This window comes from Lepidochelys kempii, chromosome 3 (genome assembly GCF_965140265.1).
Source record: "Lepidochelys kempii isolate rLepKem1 chromosome 3, rLepKem1.hap2, whole genome shotgun sequence".
Lineage (NCBI taxonomy): Eukaryota > Metazoa > Chordata > Testudines > Cheloniidae > Lepidochelys > Lepidochelys kempii.
Window position 1 is genome coordinate 59,741,378 of NC_133258.1, and position 20,952 is coordinate 59,762,329.

A 20,952-nucleotide genomic window follows, 5' to 3' on the forward strand; every position below is an offset into this window, starting at 1 on the left:
AGAACCTTCAGTTAGTTTCCAAAAATGGTAGTCCTAAATGGGAATGCATTTGAATTGTGAGGGATGTCTAGTGAGGTAGTACAGGGATCATGTTAGTTTTGATCTTTGTATGCAGTCTTAATTATGTTAATGAGGGAGTTTAAGAGGAGATTTAATTTTTCTATGGAATATAAATTCTGTTATTCTATAAATATAAGTATGTATGAAACTTCGAAGTTTCATTAAAATTTGATTGTATAAAACTTCAGAGAACAGTTGCCGCAGTTGTGCAGCTTTTCTCTGTTTTTTTTCGTTTCCTTTCTGTTCCAAGCAAGAGACTCCCTCAGCTCTTCAGTCAGCATCATAGTGGAAAGGGAAGAGGAGGAAGAAGGAAATGTGTCAAAATGTATTATTACATATTTGATGCCTGTGAATTATTTCTTAAAGTTCAATTTAGACTTCTAAGTGACTAAGACGCTTTTGAATATGGGACTTAAGGGCCCTAAGTCTGGTAGGTGCTTTTGAAAATTGTTCCCATGTTCTCAAAACTTGAATTTGGACATGTGTTGGCTTTTTGTTTTTTACCTCAAGTTTTTAGCTTGCTTATGCAAAATATCTGCACTGTCAACCTTATTCAAAGGGAATAATATTTCAAAATGCTGTACTAGTGGTAAAATTATAATGGCTGGTGAATGTAGTGGCTGCTAAAGTTAAGAATACAGAATAATTTCTAGAACGACCCCATCTTCATATGCTAATAATTTCCCTAATTTTAGCCTTTGTGCCTGAAATTTTCCATTCTTGATGTCTGCCTCAAAGTGAAACTTTTCAAAAAAGGTTTGAACAAAATATGTATTGTCAAGTGTCTGAGTTATGGGAGGGAGAAGAAAATGCAATTTTTCCACAAATTTTGTTAGTTGTGATTTATGAGGTGGCTCACAGTTGCTAATCCTTTACAATTCAAATTTGACATCCATAACTTTCGTTACGTGCTTTGCCCAGTTGCTTTAATGACTCATAAGATGATGGAATTTCAGTAGAACCTCAGAGTTACAAACACCAGAGTTACGAACTGACCAGTCAACCACACAGGTCATTTGGAACTGGAAGTACACAACCAGGCAGCAGCAGAGACCCCCCCCCCCCAAAAAAAAAATTACATTACTGTGTTAAACGACTAAAAAAATAAATAAAGGGAAAGCATTTTTCTTCTGCATAGTAATGTTTGAAAGCTATATTAAGTCAATGTTCAGTTGTAAACTTTTGGAAGAACAACCATAATGTTTTGTTCAGAGTTATGAACAACCTCCATTCCTGAGGTGTTTGTAACTCTGAGGTTCTACTGTATGTTCTAATATCCTTTTCCTCCTTGCTCCCCAGGTACCTATGCCATAGAAAAGTCACATTTTAAACTATTAAGTTAAACCCCTAGATATTGGGTGTAGGTGAACCTCTTTTTAAATGCATAGCTGTGTTTCCAGCTCCAGTTTATCACCAGTCTTGTTATAGTCTTATTCAATCTTATTTTCACCAGGTGTGGCTTTAAGAAAAATATCAAGTATCAGCTTCCTTTTTTTAAAATGAAAGTTTCTAGTCCTTTATCGTACTGAGAAGTCTGAAAACATGAAACAAGTGTACTCCAAAGGCTCAGAAATAAGCAGACAAATAAAAACTCATATATATTTAACGTGTGTGTGTGTGTGTGTATACAAAGTATGAGATTGTAAAACAGATCTCATTTATTTGTGGGCCTGTCCCATGCTATTGGAATGCATGGGGCTGGCAGCTATAGCATAGTGAAAAAACATAGGTTTCTGAATTGCTCCAACTCAGTCATACCAACATTTTGGGGGAAAAAACAGGTTCTGTAAAAGTACAGCCCCACTTCCTGTTCCTGCTTTCATCTTTAAAATACCCATTTAGGTTAAGGGAGTGAGTCCTGACCTGTACTCTCTCTAGGCAAATTACTTTAAAACTATGCCTTAGTTAAATCATGTGTAAAATAAGACCAGTAATGTTTTAACTCACCTTTGGCAAGTGCTTTGAATCCTACCAAAAAAAAAGGACTTTAAGTACAAAATATTACTAGTTTTGTTTTGATAGATGCAGGAAGTAAAGCACAGAAAGGGTAACTTGTTTGTGTGGGAAAACATTGAGTACATTAGGCAAAGGTTTCATGGAGAAGAACTGAGCTGTAATGCTGTGATCATGCACCAAGTCACATCATGTCTCTGCTTTCTCATCTGTAACACTGGTATATTTATTTACCTACTTCACAAGGACTCTGAGACTAGTGTTTTGTAAAGTTCCTTTGGAAACGTAAAGCTTTAAGGAAAAGTAATTTGCAAAGCAGAGTTTTGCTAGTGACATAAACACATGTAGCTTAGTTTCACTAGTTATTGTTTTGGTCTAGGTCTAAAGATTTTGAATCAAAACACTTTCTGAAATGCTATTTGTGAGGAACACTTCACTTAGTCCATTATGAGGTTATAAAAATGATGTTGTATTTGATTTTTAAATGTCTGGCTATCTGTGTTTAATACAGATGGCTTGCACAAAATCAGGCTGAACTATAGTGAAGACTCCACTGATGGCAGTAAACTAAATGAAGATGAGCTTATAGATTTTTCTGAAGATCAAGATAACCAGGTAAAGAATTTAACAACGTTGTTTAGGTAATGTGTAATATTGTTCCCCTTCTGAAGAACAAAAATCAGATTGTATGTGTGAATAGTGTTTTTAAAAGCAGTATGCAGATAGTAAATTACGTATTGTGTGAAACCTAGATTTGACATTTGTAAGGTTAGAACCTAGAACATTTGTTGCTCAGTATTAGAATTATACTTGCATCTTAACTGCTAGAAGATTAATGATATACTCTTTCACAAAATTGGCTCAGTAAGAATCTGCTGTACAGATCATGCACTATGCTTCGTGCACTATTGCTTATTGATCATGGACTGTAATGATTTAGCTGAGGTTTAGAGAGCAGTGACTATTACTTTCCCTCAGTTCCTCTGCTTCTGTCTTCATAGCAGGTCCTGGAACCATCCACTCTCTGTTCTTTAAATGCCATTCCTTGGCAATAGACCGACTTCGTAGGTAGATGTTAGCCTTTTTCTTTTTCTTTTTTCTTTTTTAATATTAATTTTAAAAAGGGGGTTTTGTCTAGGTTTGTTGTCTTTCACTCTCCACTCCCAAACCAGAGGATCAGAAGAAAACATTGGGATTTAAAAAATGTAGGGTCTTAAATAGTGGGAAAATGTCCTTTACAAACCCATTTTAGGCCATTGTTTTGAGGTCCTGGGAGGGAGGACATTCTTCCAGGCTTTTGAAGGCTGTATTGTCCTTCCAGAAGGTATACAAAAAGTTATCCTCCCTTAAGAGGCCATCAGAATTGAATCAGTACCGGTGCAGGTCTTCACATCTGAAATCAAAGGATCAGAGACCCTCAAATCCTTTCACATAAGTGATAGGAGTCTTCTGTTCTACCATTTATCTCCCTCTCCAAAAAAGAGACTCAAGAGTACATCATACCTTGGGATTGAAGTTTTCTTAAGCAGTATTCTTCCTACTGAGTCCAGCATACTGAATAATCTTTCTCAAGGTTTGCATTTGTGGGGTGTTTTTGTGTGTGGTCAAAACCTCATATCTGGGCTGAAACCTAAACGGCTGTTGCAGATAGACTAAACTCATCTTTCCCAACTCATGACTGTGCCGAGGTCTGCTTTAAGCCTTCCCCCAAACGGACTCCTTATTGTCTTTTCTCTTGCACTCCCTAAATCCTCGATGAAAAGGGAACCTTTGCTGGGAGCAGATTGAGAGTCCGTCAGAGGGATGGGCAGAGAGTCTGAGTTGGGGCTGGTGGAGGGTGGCAGTCAGGAGAATGGTATAGGCAGCCTCTGCCTTGGTCCTTGCATTTTGGGAGGAGAAGGGGATATGTTGAATCTTGTTGTAGCAGCAGCTCAGGATTCAGCCTGGATTTGAAGTTATTATTCCCATCTATCAGAATTTGCCAGAACTAGAATAGAAACAGGTAAGTTGAGCTAAAATATATAGAGGCTGACTGCAGTAGAAACCTTTAAGAAGGCACAGAAATAGGCGAAATGTGCATGACACTGATGCCAGAGAACAACCATCTAAACTCTCCCTCAACCTGGCAACACATTGCATTATGAGTTGGCTAGTTCTGTCCAAAAGATTTTCAAACAATTTTGCTATACTTCTTTGTTTTATTTTTTGAAAAGCCGTCTTCTTTCCTGTAACAAAAATGGTCCTCGGTGCTAGTCAAGGAGTTTCTCTTCAAAACGCAAGAAGATCCATGTGTAATGTTGCATTATTAAATACACGTAAACACTGACAGAATTCTCATCTATAAAAGTTTTGTCTTCTCCTATAAAGGCAAAACCTTTGCACTGAAGATTGCTCAGAAGAGTGATATAAGTGAATAAAATATGAACCTGAAGAGCAAGTTCTTCTTCGAGTGATTGTTCACATGCATTCCACAGTAGGTGTGTGTGCTTGCCACATGCACCGGTGCCAGAAGTTTTTCCCCTAGCAGTACCCATAGGGGGAGCACCGCTGCGCCCCCTGGAGTGGTGCCTCCATGGTGCGGTATAAGGGGAGCTGCGTGCTCCCTCCACCCTCAGTTCCTTCTTGCACCAGTGAAGGTGCATTGGAACTACACTGCTCCAACTTAGCTGTAGCTCGTCCCCAGAACTTTTCAGTTCGCTTAGTGCTAGTACTGTTGTTAGTCAGTTCTTTCAGTCAGTTCAGTTAGCTAGAGTACCCTGGCCGGGACATGCCCCAGGCTTCAAGTTGTGCGACACTTGCAGGCGTTCTATGCCAAGAAGTGACCCGCACGCGGATTGCCTATGCTGTTTGGGTGAGACTCACATCAGCGACCGCTGTAAGATTTGTAGATCTTTTAAACCCCGAACAAAAAAGGGAAAGAGACATTAGACTCCGGTCCATTCTCATGGAGTCAGCGCGGACCCTGGCGCACCACACCGATTTGGCTCCTGGCACCGCGACTTCGATATGTGGCGACCCTTCAGTGCCTTCCACTAGCTGGTACCACTCCCCATCTATGGGACACAAGAAGTCGAGGAAAGGCCCAACGTCGCAGCGGCATCGAGAGAAAGTAGGGGCAGAGGCTAGACCCATGTCAGGCAGCCCTCATTCCTCTCCAGCCCCTAGGCCTCTAACTCATGTTGAGAGGAGTAGCCTGGCCACGTCGGGTCAGGCCTCTTCGGATGTCCAGATGCCTTCGACGCCGGAGGCCTTGCAGATGTCATGACCATGCCGGTACCAGGGGTGCTGCCGGTGTCAGGCTCCCACTCCAGAGGCAAACTGTCGCTGGGCTCCCCACAATCGCCCCCAGCTCGGCGCAGGTCTCAGACAGGAGACCGACCCCGCTCTCCGCCCAGCGATCGTTCAGCAATGCACGAGGACTGTATCCCGTCGACACCTGCTAGACTGTCTGATTGGGTGCCGTCTGAACAGGGCTCCCAGCACCGTTCCATACTGCGAAGCAATTACCGACATGACCAAGAAAGGCATTGCAGACGGTCACCGAGTCGTTGGGGCTACTGCAATCGGTCATGACATGGGCGCTGTTGCCGCTTCCGGTCAGACTCCTGCTCTTGCTCCATGCCAAGACACTGCCCCTGCAGCTTGAGGCGTAGATTGCTGGCACTGCACTGTTGAAGGTCCGTGTGTCGGAGCAGATCGTGGAGCAGCAGCTATGAGCAGTACTTCTCCTCTGCATTGGGGTCGCGGTCCTGTGGACGCTGTCACTCCAGGCACCGCCGTTCCTCCCACAATAGTGCCAGGTCACTTATCAGCCCAACCTCTGCTCGCAGCCGCTCCTCCTTTGGTCAGCCTAGTCAAGCCAACCAGCCGGTGCCGCAGCAGGGGCAGTGGCACGGGGCCCCATGGCAAGGGCAGTGGTACCAGTGGGCACCGTGGCCTCTGACGCAGCCCCAGGTGGGGGCTCGCTCAGTAACCGGAGCTTCAGAGGTGCCGTCAGCCTCGCTGTCTTGGCCCCCAGGAGCTAAATGAGTGGGACATACATCCTCGGCGCCGCACCCGGAGTCCGACTAAGGGGTGGACCCTCCGGTGCCGGCAGACACTCAGAGCTCTGTGCCAGCCTTGTCTCCCGCTCCGGATGACACAGTTGCATCCCCTCTGCCCCGCAGGAGGACTTCAGAGCACACCAGGAGCTCCTGAGAAGGGTAGCATTGAGCCTTAACCTCCAAGCAGAGGAGATGGAGGGGCCCTCAGACTCCCTTTTTAATGTCCTGTCCTCCCCGGTGCCGGGCGGGGTGGCTTTGCCCCTCCATGAGGGGGTAGCAAACATTTCGAACACCATGTGGCAAACGCTGGCTTCCCTGGCCCCCATTTCAAAGAAGGCAGAGCACAAATATTTTGTACCCACCCAAGGGCATGAATACCTTTATTCCCCGCCCCGGCACCCAACTCCCTGGTGGTCGAATCTGTCAACCACGGAGAGATACAGGGCCAACCAGCTCCCACGCCCAAAAATAAATATTCAAGGAGACTGGACTCTTTCGGTAGGAAGTTGTATTCATCTTCCAGCTTCCAGCTGCAGGTGGCTAACCACCAAGCTGTCCTGAGCAGATACGAATTTAAGTTGTGGGGCTCACTGCCAAAATTCGAGGTCTCCCTCCCGGAGTGAGACAAGAAAGAGTTCAAGGCGCTGCTGGAGGAGGGTGCGGCTGCCGCCAAAGCCGCCCTACAGGCGGCATTGGGTGTGGTGGACATGGCTGCTCGATCCATGGCCTTGGCAATATTCATGCGGAGGGCATCATGGCTCCTGCTGTCCGGGCTATCCACGGAGTCCTAGTCAATTATGCAGGATCTCCCGTTTGATGAGAACGGGAGATCCTGCATAACAAACGGATGCATAACAACCGTCCCGCAGAACAAACGGATGCCAGGCTGCATGGCATGAAGGATTCCAGCACGATCTTGCAAACCCACGGCCTTTATGTACCGCTGGCCAAAGCCAAGTTCAAGCCATAGCAGGCCCCTACCCAGGCTTCTCAGTCTAGATATGAGCCCGCCTGTAACAGGTCTAAGGACCGGAAGGAGCGCCCTCAACAGCAGTCGTGTCCTGCCCCACAACCTGGGTCCTCTAAGGGCAAGCAGTTGGGGAAAAAGACGTTTTTGATGGGGTGCCGGGGGTAGCTGGGCAACTCCCGAGGGGACTCCCCCGTCAATAAAGCTTCCCTTCCGCAATCACTTGTGTGCTTTTTCTCTTGGAATGGTTGCGACTAACCTTGGACCAATGGGTCCTCAACACCATCTCTCGGGGCTACATGCTACAGTTTGTCTCGCCCCTGCCCAACCGTCCTCATCCCTCACTGGTCTTGGGGACCCATCACATGTGGACCTGTTGGAGCAGGAGGTGGGCCAGCTCCTCAGTCTGGGAGCTGTGGAAATGATGCCTGGGGAGTTCAAGGACAAGGGGGCTTACTCCCATTATTTCCTTATCCCCAAGGCGAAAGGGGGTCTCAGGCCTATCCTAGATCTGCGGGACCTGAACCAGTTCACGGTCAAGCTCAAGTTCCACATGATCTCCCTGGCCTCTATCATACCCTTCCTAGACCCTGGGGATTGATATGCGGCCCTGGACCTGCAGGACACGTATTTCCATATTCATATATTCGAGGGGCACAGGCGCTTCCTCCGGTTCCTAGTGGGGCAGAACACCGTCAGTTCACGGTCCTCCCATTTGGCCTATCCACTGCCCCCAGGGTGTTCACGAAGTGTATGTTGGTGGTGGCGGCCTACCTCAGGTGCTGGGAGGTCCAGATCTTCCCCTACCTGGACTGGCTGGTCAAGGGCAGCTCCTGGTTGCAGATGCAGGACCACTTGGTGCTCCTTCTGTCCACTTGTGCCAACCTGGGTCTGTTGGTAAACAAGGCCAAGTCAACATTAGTTCCAGTCCAGCACATAGAGTTCATCGGGGCGCTCCTGATGCCTTGACGGCCATGGCCTCCCTCCCGCTGGGCAGGTTCGAGACCCTAAAAGGGCTAATCGCCTCAATCTTGAAATTCCCCATGACAACGACCAGGGCGTGCCTACAGCTCCTGGGTCACATGTCGGCATGCACGTACATAGTACGCCACGCCAGACTCCGGATGAGGCCCTTCCAACTTTGGTTGGCCTAACAGTTCTTCCAGGCCCAGGACAGTATGGACAAAGTCCTCACCATGCCCGACCTGGTGATTGCCTCCCTACAGTGGTGGTCCTCCCTGAGCAACATGCTCCAAGGGGTCCCCTTCCAGGACTTGGCCCCATCACCGGACCTAGGTTGCGTCAGACCTGGGTTGGGCGGCCCATATGGGGACAGTTCAGACCCAAGGGCTGTGGTCGACCACGAAGTTGTCCCTCCACATAAACGTCAGGGAGCTCAGGGCGGTACTCCTGGCGTGTGTGGCTTTCCGCTCACACTTAAAGGGCAAGATAATCAGGGTCTTCATGGACAACATGGCCTCAATATTTTATATCAACAGGCAAGGCGGGACCTGGTCCTTGGCCCTCTGCCAAGAAGCCTTCAGGCTGTGGGACTTCTGTATAGCCCACATCATCTCCCTGAGGGCCTTCCACCTGCCGGGAGCCCGCAACACGTGGGCCGATCATTTGAGCAGGGATTTCTCCTCCCCTCACGAGTGGTCTCTCCACTCAGAGGTGACTCACCAGACCTTCCCCCACTTACCGCTCATCAGCAAGGTCCTAGAAAAGGTGAAGTTAGACAAGGCACAGCTTTAATCGCCCCAGCTTGGCCCCAGCAGCATTGGTACGGGACCCTCGTGAGCCTAGTTGTGGCCCCACCGCGGCTGTTGCCTCTCCGCCGGGACTTGCTCTCCCAGAACTGAGGCCATCTCCTCCACCCCAATTTAGAGGCTCTCCACCTCACACCGTGGCTGCTCAATGGCTAGGCGGGGAGGAGCGGGTGTGTTCAGAAGGGGTCCAACGCGTCCTTGTGGAAAGTCGGCAGCCATCCACAAGCCGAGCCTACTTGGCAAAGTGGTCCAGGTTCTCCAGGTGGGCTGTTGAGTGGGGTGTTTCCCCAACAGCCACCCCAATTAATCTTTTATCCTGGATTACCTCCTCCACCTTGGGACCCAGGCCCGGGCCCCCTCCTCAGTCAGGGTGCACCTGGCAGCCATATCGGCCTTCCATCCGCTGGTGCAATGTCGTACGGTGTTCTCCCATACTTTGACCTGACGGTTCCTCAAGGGATTGGACCGTCTTTTCCTATATTCTAGGCCCCCTGTCCCACAGTGGGATTTGAACTTGGTGTTGTCCCATCTCACGGGACCCCCCTTCGAACCTCTGGCCAAGTGCTCCTGGTCTCATCTTTCATGGAATGTGGCCTTCCTGGTTGCCATCACGTCGGCCAGGTGGGTATCGGAGCTCAGGGGTCTGACCTCTGGACCCCCGTACACGGTTTTTCACAAGGATAAGGTCCAGCTTGGTCCACACCCTGCGTTCCTCTCTAAGGTGGTCTCCGCCTTTCACATGGGTCAGATCATCTTCCTGCCTGTCCTCTGCCCCAAGCCTCACGCGTCCAATGAGGAACACCACCTCCACACGCTCAGTGTGCGTAGGGCGCTGGCTTTCTACCTGGAACGGACTAAGCCGTTCAGGAATTCTTCACAACTGTTCGTTGCTTCGGCTGAGCGCATGAAGGGGCGGTCGATCTCCACCCAGCGCCTCTCGCTGGATCATCTCGTGCATCTGCACCTGTTATGATCTGGCAGGAGTTCCCCCGCCACCGATCGTGAAGGCACACTTGACGCGGGCACAGGCCTTGTCAGCTGCCTTCGTGGCCCGCATCCCAATTCAGGACATCCGTAAGGCCGCTGCCTGGTCCTCTGTTCACACGTTCACCTCGCACTATGCGATTGTATCCCAAACCAGGGATGACGCTGGGTTCGATAGGGCTGTACTCCGTCCTGGGAATGTTGAACTCCTACCCACCTCCAACAGATATAGCTTGGAATCACCTACTGTGGAATACACGTGAGCAATTACTCAAAGAAGAAAAGACAGTTACCTTTTTCCGTAACTGGTGTTCTTCGAGATGTGTTGCTCATGTCTATTCCATATCCCGCCCTCCTTCCCCTCTGTTGGAGTTGTCCGGCAAGAAGGAACCAAGGGTGGGGGGAGCGTGCAGCTCCCCTTATACCACGCCATGGAGGCGCCACTCCAGGGGGCTCAGCGATGCTCCTACTATGGGTACTGCTAGGGAAAAACTTCCAGCACCGGTGCACATGGCGAGCACTCACACCTACTGTGGAATAGACATGAGCAACACATCTCAAAGAACACCAGTTACGGAAAAGGTAACTATCTTTTTCTGGTAGTCTTTTTATCTTTGCATATATAAACAGTATGAATGTCACTTCCATGGAAATTCAGCTTAGGCTACTTGAAATATCCCAACCTGAGTATTTTAGCTTGTTGTGTTGAGTATCAGTTCCCAATCCTGGTAGGTTTGCTGAGTCTCCTCAATAGGAAACTGACAAGAAGTAATGTTAGCTGAAAGTTTGATGGTGCAAAATTTACTGTTAATTTGTGGGAGCAAACTGTGCTAAACTTGAGTTCCTTGTCTTAAGTAAATACTGTAAATAAGTGTAATTTTTATTTGCATTCCATTTAAAAAGCAGTCAGCCTATAAACTCCCACAAATATTTTGTTTTTGTAGGAAGACAGCAGCGATGATGGAGGCCTTGTAGATGATAACTGTAATTCAGAGTTGGGACAGTGGCATCTGAAGCCTAATATCTGCATACAGTAAGTATAAAGATACATTGATTAGAACGAACTTCAAAATAATAAAATGTAAAACAGAATGACAGCACTAAGAGGGTGTCACTCAACCTTCATAAGATGCTGCTAACATACTGTTCCTATTTTTTGAGGTTTCTATATTTTGCAGTATAATCTAGTTCTAGGATTTTGTGTGGAACTCCCTATGCTCTGAAAATAAATAGGTTTCAGAGTAGCATCCGGGTTAATCTGTAGCTGCAAAAAGAAAAGGAGTACTTGTGACACCTTAGAGACTAACAAATTTATTTGAGCATGCTCAAATAAATTTGTTATTCTCTAAGGTGCCACAAGTACTCTTTTTCTTTTTGAAAATAAATAGATATTCCCCTTTGGTTTGCTAAGCTAGAAAGACTTGCTTTTACAAGCATCTGAAGATATTTTTATTCTAATAAAACTGCTGTTCTTAGTGATTTAGTATTTAGGTTCCAATTCAGCAAACTACTTAAGCATGTACTTAAGTGCCATCCCTATTTAGCAAAATACATAGGAAATTGCTTACAATTCAACATGTGCCTAAATAGATGTTGAATTAAGGCCTTAGCTGTGGGCATCTCAAATTAGCAGGGGAGAATGGGGCAGATATTAAATAATATAAAACTAAAATATGTATACAGTCTCAATTTCTTGCCAAAAATATCACAATATCACAGTTGTCCTCTTTCTTGCACCTCTTTCCTGACTTACCTGTTAGGCATATTTCCTTTGCTTTGTCCAGAACAGTCGTAACAGAAAATCTGTTACTTCTGTAATTGCTTTTAGTTAAAACAGTTCTTTCTGTTGCAAACATGAGAACTGGATTCCAAGAACCAGAAAGCTATGTAAAAGCAAATTTATTGCCTATCACTAGCTTTAGTAGTTCAAATGTTAAGTGATAAAAATGTAGACTTCTAAAGTCATAAATACTTTTCAGTTAGCACTGATGCCTTCACGGATTCCCTTCTATTCTTTCTTTACCTTTTAATCCTGTTTTTCCTTTGCGTTATATTATATACTACAAGAAGGAAAAAAATGCAAGTATATTATAATATAAAGCTTACAGTAACAAATTCATAATGGCTTAATGCATGTGTATCATCCATAATTCATTATATTTTATGCCGTATTTATAACAGCAGAAATAAACCTAACTTGTGAGATCTAAGAATATCACAGCTGGAGGTGCAATGGCTTCAAGTTACGGTTTGAAATTAAATGCCCCATGCAGATGGTGATCGCCCCCTTTAGCACTGCTCCCACCCAAAATAAAAAGGCTTAATGTGCCATGGATTACCTTTAGCACTCTGAATTCTAGTCTGTCTGTAGAAATGGAAATAAAAGCCATAAACTCTTTAGTATCTTCACACATAACCATAAGGTCCCTCTTACTAACAAGATCCTCAAAGTGTTGTGTCAAAATCTTAGTTTAATACCAACAAAAATCATTTTTGGGGTTTCATTTCTTCATTAATTTAAAATGCACCTCTTTCCTGAAACAACATTTTAATATTAAAAAACCCATTGCTTGTGTAAGTAATTTACTTTGTTTCAAAGTTTAAAGGCTGTGCAATTCAAAAATTTGTACAATTACTAGGCAAACATATTTATTTTTACTATAAACATGGTTAAATATTTCCAGTCTACTTTGAAAAGTAGTTACTTGCAGTAGCATCATCTATAAAAGTATAAGATAGTACAAAACAATTTTTGCAGTATCTGAACAGTGCATTTTGTTTTCTGTTATTGGGAGTAGGCTGTTCCTTTGGGGACATGCATACAAGGACAAGTTGTCTCCACTGTTAGCAGTGATAAGTATATGAACCAGTAAAACATATTAGCACAATGTAACTTTTTCAAAAGGTATTTTGTCTGTTTTTTTTTTAATTACTTTTTCTTTTGCTTCAACTTTTACTGCCAGCGGTTGGAAAGTCCTTGAAACGAAATGCTCATGCAAAACTTTTTCTGTATTAAGTTAACTGAGTGAGTTGAAGAGGTAGTTTGTTTTTTTCCCCAAATATGGGAAATGTGTTTTTTTTTAAGTACAGACATTTGTTATGCTATTTTACTGACCTACAACTTAAAGCAGTAAACGAGTTTCTGAAATATTTGATTATATTACTTATAAAAAAAAAGAGGACATTGTCATTTTGATACTGACTATATATAAATGTGTATATTAAATCATTAACTGTATTTCTGTTGCAGTTATCTGCAACGTATACTCTACATTTTCTTCGTTATTGTTTTGTTTGCTGTTTTCGTAAAGGGACATTGTCAACTTGAAATCTAGTCCAATTTTAAAAAAAAATTCAATAGTATAAGAGATGGAATCTCGGGAATTTACAACTGCATTTTATTTTAAATGTCCTCTGTCAAGGTTCCTTCCCCACTCTGAACTCTAGGGTACAGACGTGGGGACCTGCATGAAAACCTCCTAAGCTTATTTTTCCAGCTTAGGTTAAAACTTCCCCAGGGTACAAACTATTTTCCTTTTTCCCTTGGACTTTATTGCTGCCACCACCAAATGTCTAACAGATATATTAGATTAAGGCCTAATCCAGCTAAGTGCTTAAGCACATGCTTCATTTCCAGGATGCAAGTAGTGCCATTAATTTCAATGGGATTAGTCACATAATTAAAGTTAAGTACATGCTTAAGATCTGGCACAGCACTTAAATGGCTGTACAAGAAGATCAGTGGTACTCACCATACACACAGTTTTGTCAAATGCCCAGAGTTACACACTGGAAGAATAGAGTAAGTTTTCTCTAATCTTTCAGTGAGAGTATCTATGTTTTACGTGTAACAATGGGTATGTCTACACTGCAAAGAAAAACCCATGGCACTGAGTCTCAGAGCCTGGATCAATTTACTCAGGCTAGAAATAGCAGTGTAGATATTCCTGCTTGGGTTGGGTTGGCTATGAAACCTAGCAAGGGGGAAGAGTCTCGGAGCCTGGGCTCCAGCCTGAGAGTAACATCTACACTGCTATTTCTAGCCCCACAGCTCAAGACCTGCGAGCCTGTGTCAGTTGACCCAAGCTCGGAGACCCATCGCCACAGGTTTCTCTTTGCAGTGTAGACCTATCTAATGAGTAAATAATTTTCAGACACAATGTGATTCTTTAAAATTGACACTTTTAAATAGCCACTGAAGCTTTCTGGACTTAGTGAAATGTTAAATCTAGAGATAACTTCTTTTGCACTTATACTGACTTCAAAGTAATATAACTTTTTGTGCTTTTCTAATTGTTGTAAAATACTCAGTACTTGCAGGAGTAAAAAAAAAACTTTTTCTCATTCATAGACCCTGCATTCTGCTTATGGACTCCCTGAGAGGCCCTTCCCGGTCAAATGTTGTGAAAATACTAAGGGAGTAAGTTATAAACATATAATTTCTTTTTTTTCAAAAGTTTTAACATTCCATAAGAAAAAAAACAAGTTTTGATTTCTGTACACCTTTTGTCACAGATATTTGGAAGTGGAATGGGAAGTGAGGAAAGGTAGTAAAAGAAGTTTCTCTAAAGATGTCATGAAAGGCTCCAATCCAAAAGTGCCACAACAGAACAACTTTAGTGATTGTGGAGTGTACGTACTGCAATATGTGGAGAGCTTTTTTGAGGTAAGTTTACTTGCTTCTGTCATGGTATTTATTTTGTATCCTGCATTTGTCAAATAAAACCTAGTTTAAAGAATGGGAAGATTCCAGTGCAACAGGATTTATAGGTGTTGTAAAATAAGTTTGCAAGGTGAAACAAATCCATTCTGGAAAAGACAATAGTTCTCACATTTAATGATCACACAGAAGAAGTGTCACAACATACAGTTTAGAAGATATGGATGTTTCGGAGGAAAACATTAAGAAAAATGTTTTCTGTTGCTGCACACGCTACATATTTTTTAAATTATGCATTCAGCAATGTAGGTTTAAGTGAGCCTTGTAATCAGTTCTGCTTTAAACACAGAAGACTCTTCTATTAACATTTTGGCAGCTAATCTAATTCTTGAGATTTTTTTTCTTCCAATAATACAGGAAATAGGGTTCTGAATATACTCAGTAACTGTAAACTTCTCTCATTGGATTTCTCACTACACTAGAATTCAAGAAGCTCAGCTACCTGGATATGCAGTTAAATTACTGAATTGTTACCAGATAAGAACCAAATCCGTGTTACACTGAAATAAAACTGTACAACTCCCATGATTTCCATAGGACCAGAATTTGACTTTAATTGATAGGCTTCTCTTTTAAGTTTCTTATATATTTTATTACTTTTACCTTCAAATTAGAGCCTCATGCACACTTCCCTGTGAACTAAACTGGGGAACATGGCAGACAAGAACTGCCTTCATGGTACATTCCCTCTTTGCATGAATCTGCAGTCACGAGGTCCTAGAGGTTCCAATTCTTCATATGGTGAAGGAGTTAGGAGGCAACCAAGTTCTGTAATAAGTTTTAGCCCACTCACCTGCAGAATAGTTCCTAAGTTACTATAGACTGACTCTTTCTCCCTATCTGGTCTGGCAACACGATTAAAGAAATTGTCAGTCAGGGATGCTCCTTGCCTCTGGCATATCCCCTGTGAGCCACATTATACGGCAGGAAATAACAGATGCGGGAGAATTTGGCTCTTAATCTTGATGCATAGTCATCGAATATTTTTGAGTTGATAAATAATCCAGTCAGTTTTGGTTACTAATATATTTGAAAATTACAGAGAAATCCCAATAATTGTTTCAGCTACCAGGCAAATTGCAGAAATTATTTTTAAAAAAGAAGAGGTGTTTAAGGTAAAGCAGGGGCCACAACTGTTACTAAAACAAGTGAAGAAAAAGAAGTAGAGGACGGGAAGCAGCTACAGAATGTTAATTCATGTACTTTTTTCCTTAGACATGGATTTATTTCAAATATATCTCTATTCATATTTAAAAACATCTCTACTCATGTTTTGAAAGTAAAACTGCTTTGACCGACAGATACTATAATTGGGAAACATATGAGATGTCCCTCTCTTATCATGATAAAAAGTAATTACATCTGACCATACGTTAATCTTCTAACTAAAGGTAAAATGCTTCAGTTATCAGATGCAGTGTAGCTGTAGCTATGTCAGTCCCACGATATTAGATACACAAGGTGGGTGAGGTAATATCTTTTATTGGACCAACTTCTGTTGGTGAAAGGGATTTCAAGATTTATATATTTGTGACTTCTAGAATGTGCCATGGAAACCTGAAGTAGTGTATAAGTGTTTTATAGTAATTGTTGTAATTTGGTCAGATCTCTTAAAACATAATCAGCCAGCACAGTAAAATGTGTGGATGATACATCTCCAATGAGAAAAGAGTGATGCTGGTGATTAAATAGGGAAATATCCTTTTCTCTGATCTGTTTAAAGCAGTGCCCAGCCCGGTGGTAAGGAATGCTGTGCTATTTAAAGCACTGCCTTTCAGATGAAATGTAAAATTGAAGACCCTGACTAATTGTGGTCATTAAAGACACGTATATGAGTAGGGGTATTCCCAAATGTCATGATCAAATCCTAATTTGGGTTATTACATTCAGGCTACCAAAATTTTCCGTAAAAACGGTCAGGTGGTTTTCTTTTTGTTCTAAATTATTAGTATTGTTTTTACAATACTAACGTGAAAGCAAGGTCTGTGTGTCCAAAAGATTTTGCACTCTAAATAGACTATTTGTGCAACTTTTGTGTTTAACCAAAGCAGTGTGACTGAATTAACAGTAGTGTATGTCAGGTTACTTCATGATTTATTTGAATTTAGAGGGGAGTATAAAACAAAAATAGAAGTCAATTCTCTGATGCTGGGAGGGGAAGGAGGAAGGAATGTATCTTTTTATTGGTGGGTGGAGTGATTCCTATATCAAATTATCTGTAAAGTGGTTTGAGATCTTTTTGGATGGAAGGCACTGTTTTAGATTTATAAATAGTTTTGTCATTTCTACTTTCTAAAATTTCTGTAAAATGTAAGCATTTAGTAACCAGTATCAATCATCTTACAGATCATGTGGGAAAACATTTAATGGTAGTCAAATATGACTAGTTCCCCAAGATGATGATTCCTTTGTTACTCACTACAGAGAGAGAGAACGTTTTGGTGACAATTTCAGATTCTCAATTGCATTGTCTTGTGTTTAATATCACTGTGCTATAAAGATTATGTTATAATACTCAACTGAACTCTTTCCAGAATCCCATTCTCAATTTTGAGCTACCAATGAATTTAACAGACTGGTTTCCACGCCCCAGAATGAAAACTAAACGAGAAGAAATACGAAATATAATCCTAAAATTGCAGGAACAGCAGAACAAAGAAAAGAAGGGACAGAAGGACCTACGTTCACCAGAAGGATCTTTGCCAGAAGGAACAGAACAATTTATCAACAGTAGCTCAGACTAAATACGTCTGTTGCATGTTAGCTCTGCAGTCAAAAACTGAAATATATTTTATCTTTGTCTGCCCAGACTAAAGAATTGGAGTATTCTCTGCTCAAAAGTTATTTGGGAATGTTAATGCCTGTATAAATGTGTGTCATAAAAGGAATACATTCCCAAAAATATATGTATTAAGTAAACAAGTTTGTACATATGTTAATGAGGCCAACTTTTTCAGCATTTGTAATTAATTTTTTTTGACTTGTTAGGAAGCTTTTGTTATGTATTTCTGTTAATAGAACTTAAATAGCTACTTCTAAACATAAAGCAAATAAAGAAAATATTTATAGGATGAAATGGATAACTTTTTCTTTTTCAGTAAAATTGTCATGTAACACATAGGGGATGATCTGGTACCAAGATAATTAATTCATATTTTGACCTTTACATTTGCCCTTACAAGATTATTCTGCTTGATCTACAAACGAGTATGTGTCAAAATGCACTGTGGCGCCAGAGAGGGTAATTCACATGCTCACGTACAGTATCCAAATGTAAGCAATGTAATAGTTAAATAGGAATGCTTCAGATTTGGGGTCATGAGAAGATCTGCATTTCTGTTTTAAAAAAAGAAGAAAAAACACAGTTGCTCTTTGACCAGAGATTACTTCTCAAGCAGTATTATAACAGTTTCAAATAAAGTGATCTTGAGTGATATTATTATATCATATTTTGTGGATCCCAGTTGTTGTACAGTTGTATTTTGAAACTTCCCTCACTATAAAATTGTATTTTGGTAAGTGTACTTGGATAGCAGATTGCCCACATTACATTTTCTATGTTACAATTCTGAATGTCACATTCATATGTGCTTTATCTAAGTAATGAACATTTACAAATGTATGATTACTATTTTTTGTAATGTCCACACCAAAAAAACCAAAATATCAGTGTTCATTGCTTGCTTATTTGTTTGTTCTTGATTCTAGGTAGCATCAAACTAAGATGTTGGAAATAATTTGTTTATTTGGATATTTTCACAGTGTAATCTGATTTTAAACTATATAAAAACACAGCCTTATAAAACCAGCATTTCTTGTAGTACAGAACGAAGCCACTACCTTGCACAGCCCTTTAAATATTAAAAAGGTTTTGTTATGCAGATGAGAGAATAAGAACTGTTGTTGCAAGGGTCTTGAATAATTCAGTCTTTCCTTAACATTACTTAATTTTATATATAGGAAGGGGGAAATTGCCCCCTCCCATTTAAAAAAAAATCTGCGGGAGAGGTGGGGAAAACAAAGGTGCCCCCACCTCACCCTGCAGTGTTTTCTCCACATTCTTTGATTTGGAGTGTGCTCTGCTGCCTCCTTCTCCTATTGTCAAAGAACCAGGGAATTCAGCTTCTAAGCCCTATGGATCCACTGAGATCAGCTAGAGACACTGGACCATCCACATGCAAACTTGTACTTCTACATCAGCTTTTCACATGCTAGACCCTAACAGCATTGCCAAATAACTTGTCCTGCCAGGGAAATCCTGCACAGACAGATAGCTGTCTCCGAAAAACCCTATTTGAAGGGTGGCTTCACCAAGGTACCATGATTGCATAACCTTGGGATGTTACCTTTTGCACAGATTGACCATGGGATTTGGGGGTGATTCTGTACATTTCCTCCCACCTCTTCTCTCCACGCATGAATCCTGGACCACACAGGGAGCCTTCAGGGGGGCCTGGGAAAGTGTTAATGCTACCAACATATGTTAGGGAACTGTGGATGCAGATTTCCTTTTGCATACAAGTGTGGTTTAACCTCTCTTGTGCATAGTATTAAATATATAATACACACAACTCTAGTCATGTCCTGCATTCTTGCCATTGTCTGGGAAAGTCTATGATAAAAACAGGGTCAGAAAGAAGACGGGAGGGATGGGAAGTCAATAACTAGAGTGCAACTAACAATCTAGAATAGTTGCTTATACAAATGCAAGTAAAATCAAAGATACAGGTGAAAAATATTGAGATACAGATATACTTGCAAATAGAAAACATTTTATTTCTTCGCAATCCAGTCTTCCTCCCAATTTTTCCCTATTGAAAGATTCTTAATTATATATAATATATCGTAATGTGATCAATATAGCACTGTTCCGTTTATAATAATTGTGGTACAGCTTTCAGGGTTTCTGATACTTTAGAACTATTTCCATTCTCTTCCTAGGAATGGCCTAGAGCTTATTTTTCCCACTTGGGATGCGAGGAATAAAAATGCTTGATTTATCATTTAATGTTAAAAGTCTTGAGACCTTCAGTCATGCAGCAAACTAATACGTATGTTGAATATAGAGATGTTTATTTTTTTAATAAAATGTGATAATAGAAAAATACAGAATTAAGAATTTGACTTACTTAAAACATTTCATGAATCAGATTATACAAATTTATGTATGTATGATGCTTGTTTTAGAGAAGTACGTTTTGATATTTTGAGGGAATTCACTACTGATCATTTGGCACCAGTTTTCTTTTACAAAAGTTAGTGCAAAAAACAAATATTTAAATATCTACTTTAAGTGTGTGTGTTTGTGTGTGTGTCTGTGAGAGAGAGAAATAACATTTTAGATGCATATTCCTTTAAAACATGGTGATAAGATTTAGTATTACAAATACTTTTCAAAAGTAGCATGACACAGTTATTCAGTGAAAGCTATCAGGTACCTGACTAATTAGATGCAACTGTTGTATTGTCTTTCATGTTGGATAGAATAACAGTTAAAAATTCTTATAAGAGTTTTAGATTACTTCACATAAAAAATTCATGCCTCTATGGTAAACATTTGGTGGCTAACGTCAGAAGTAGAGATGACATTTAAGTAGTCCCTTATGACAGTCTTAGTTTTCTTGCTTAAGTAGCTACACTAAAGTGCATGCGTGTGCACAAGCACGTGCTCTCACACATCTTTTAAAAGCACCGAAAGCTGGAAGAAGAATATTTTGTTAATCTACCACTGGGGAAAATGACCACCCTATTCTTTTGATTTGGAAACTAACTTCAAAGGATTCAGTGAAGAAACGATTTAATTTTTTTAAAAAAATCCTTCCCCATAAACAAAGAGGAAAAGGCACTGCTGCATGGTTTTTAATTATACGCTGTACGTTACACCATGAAGGAAGAACAATATGCCCTTGCATTTTGAGGTCATGAAGCTTTTTTCCCCTCTTTCACTGTTTTCAAAAAATAAATAGACTTTTTTCTATTGAACAACCTCAACTTCCTGAGGTTACAAATACATCATATTGAGCGCACACTGTTCTCATTTTTAGCATCTGTGTTCATATTCTATAATAAGCTTAGTTCTCTATTGTCTTTGATTAATATGTTAAAACACTAAGCATTATATAATGAAATTTTCATATAAAGGTGCTTATACTTTACAGTCCTACACACCCCATTTGCTGTTTAAGGACCCAAGCTTGGGAGGTGCTGAGCACCTTTAACTCTTGATGTCCTGGTACAGGGACCTTGCTTCTTTTAGACATGAAACTTGCCATCTTTTTTAAAATGGCTTTGGAGTTGCTTTGATATGCAGAATTCTAGGAAGGCCTATAAACATCTCTGCCTGCACAGTGTGCTTGGATGCACTAGGAGAGGTTGCTGAGTGCAGGAGATCCCTGGAGTTCACATACACTTTCCCATCTCTGTCTGGAAATAGTGACAGAGTAAGTAATGGTGGCT

The 20,952-nt window shown here is 41.7% G+C and overlaps 1 protein-coding gene across 12 annotated transcripts in view; it reads left to right on the forward strand.

The window, feature by feature from the left end:
* The window catches only part of SENP6 (SUMO specific peptidase 6), a 158,857-nt gene extending 141,026 nt beyond the window's left edge, over nt 1-17,831 (forward strand). For all 12 annotated transcript variants that reach the window (XM_073336489.1, XM_073336496.1, XM_073336486.1 and 9 more), the window contains 5 exons: nt 2,525-2,628; nt 10,721-10,809; nt 14,128-14,196; nt 14,292-14,442; nt 17,031-17,831. In XM_073336489.1, the coding sequence (XP_073192590.1) occupies nt 2,525-2,628; nt 10,721-10,809; nt 14,128-14,196; nt 14,292-14,442; nt 17,031-17,240 (623 nt within the window). In that variant the 3' untranslated portion in view covers nt 17,241-17,831. The remainder of the gene's footprint in view (nt 1-2,524; nt 2,629-10,720; nt 10,810-14,127; nt 14,197-14,291; nt 14,443-17,030) is intronic.
* Nucleotides 17,832-20,952: the final 3,121 nt, after the last annotated feature.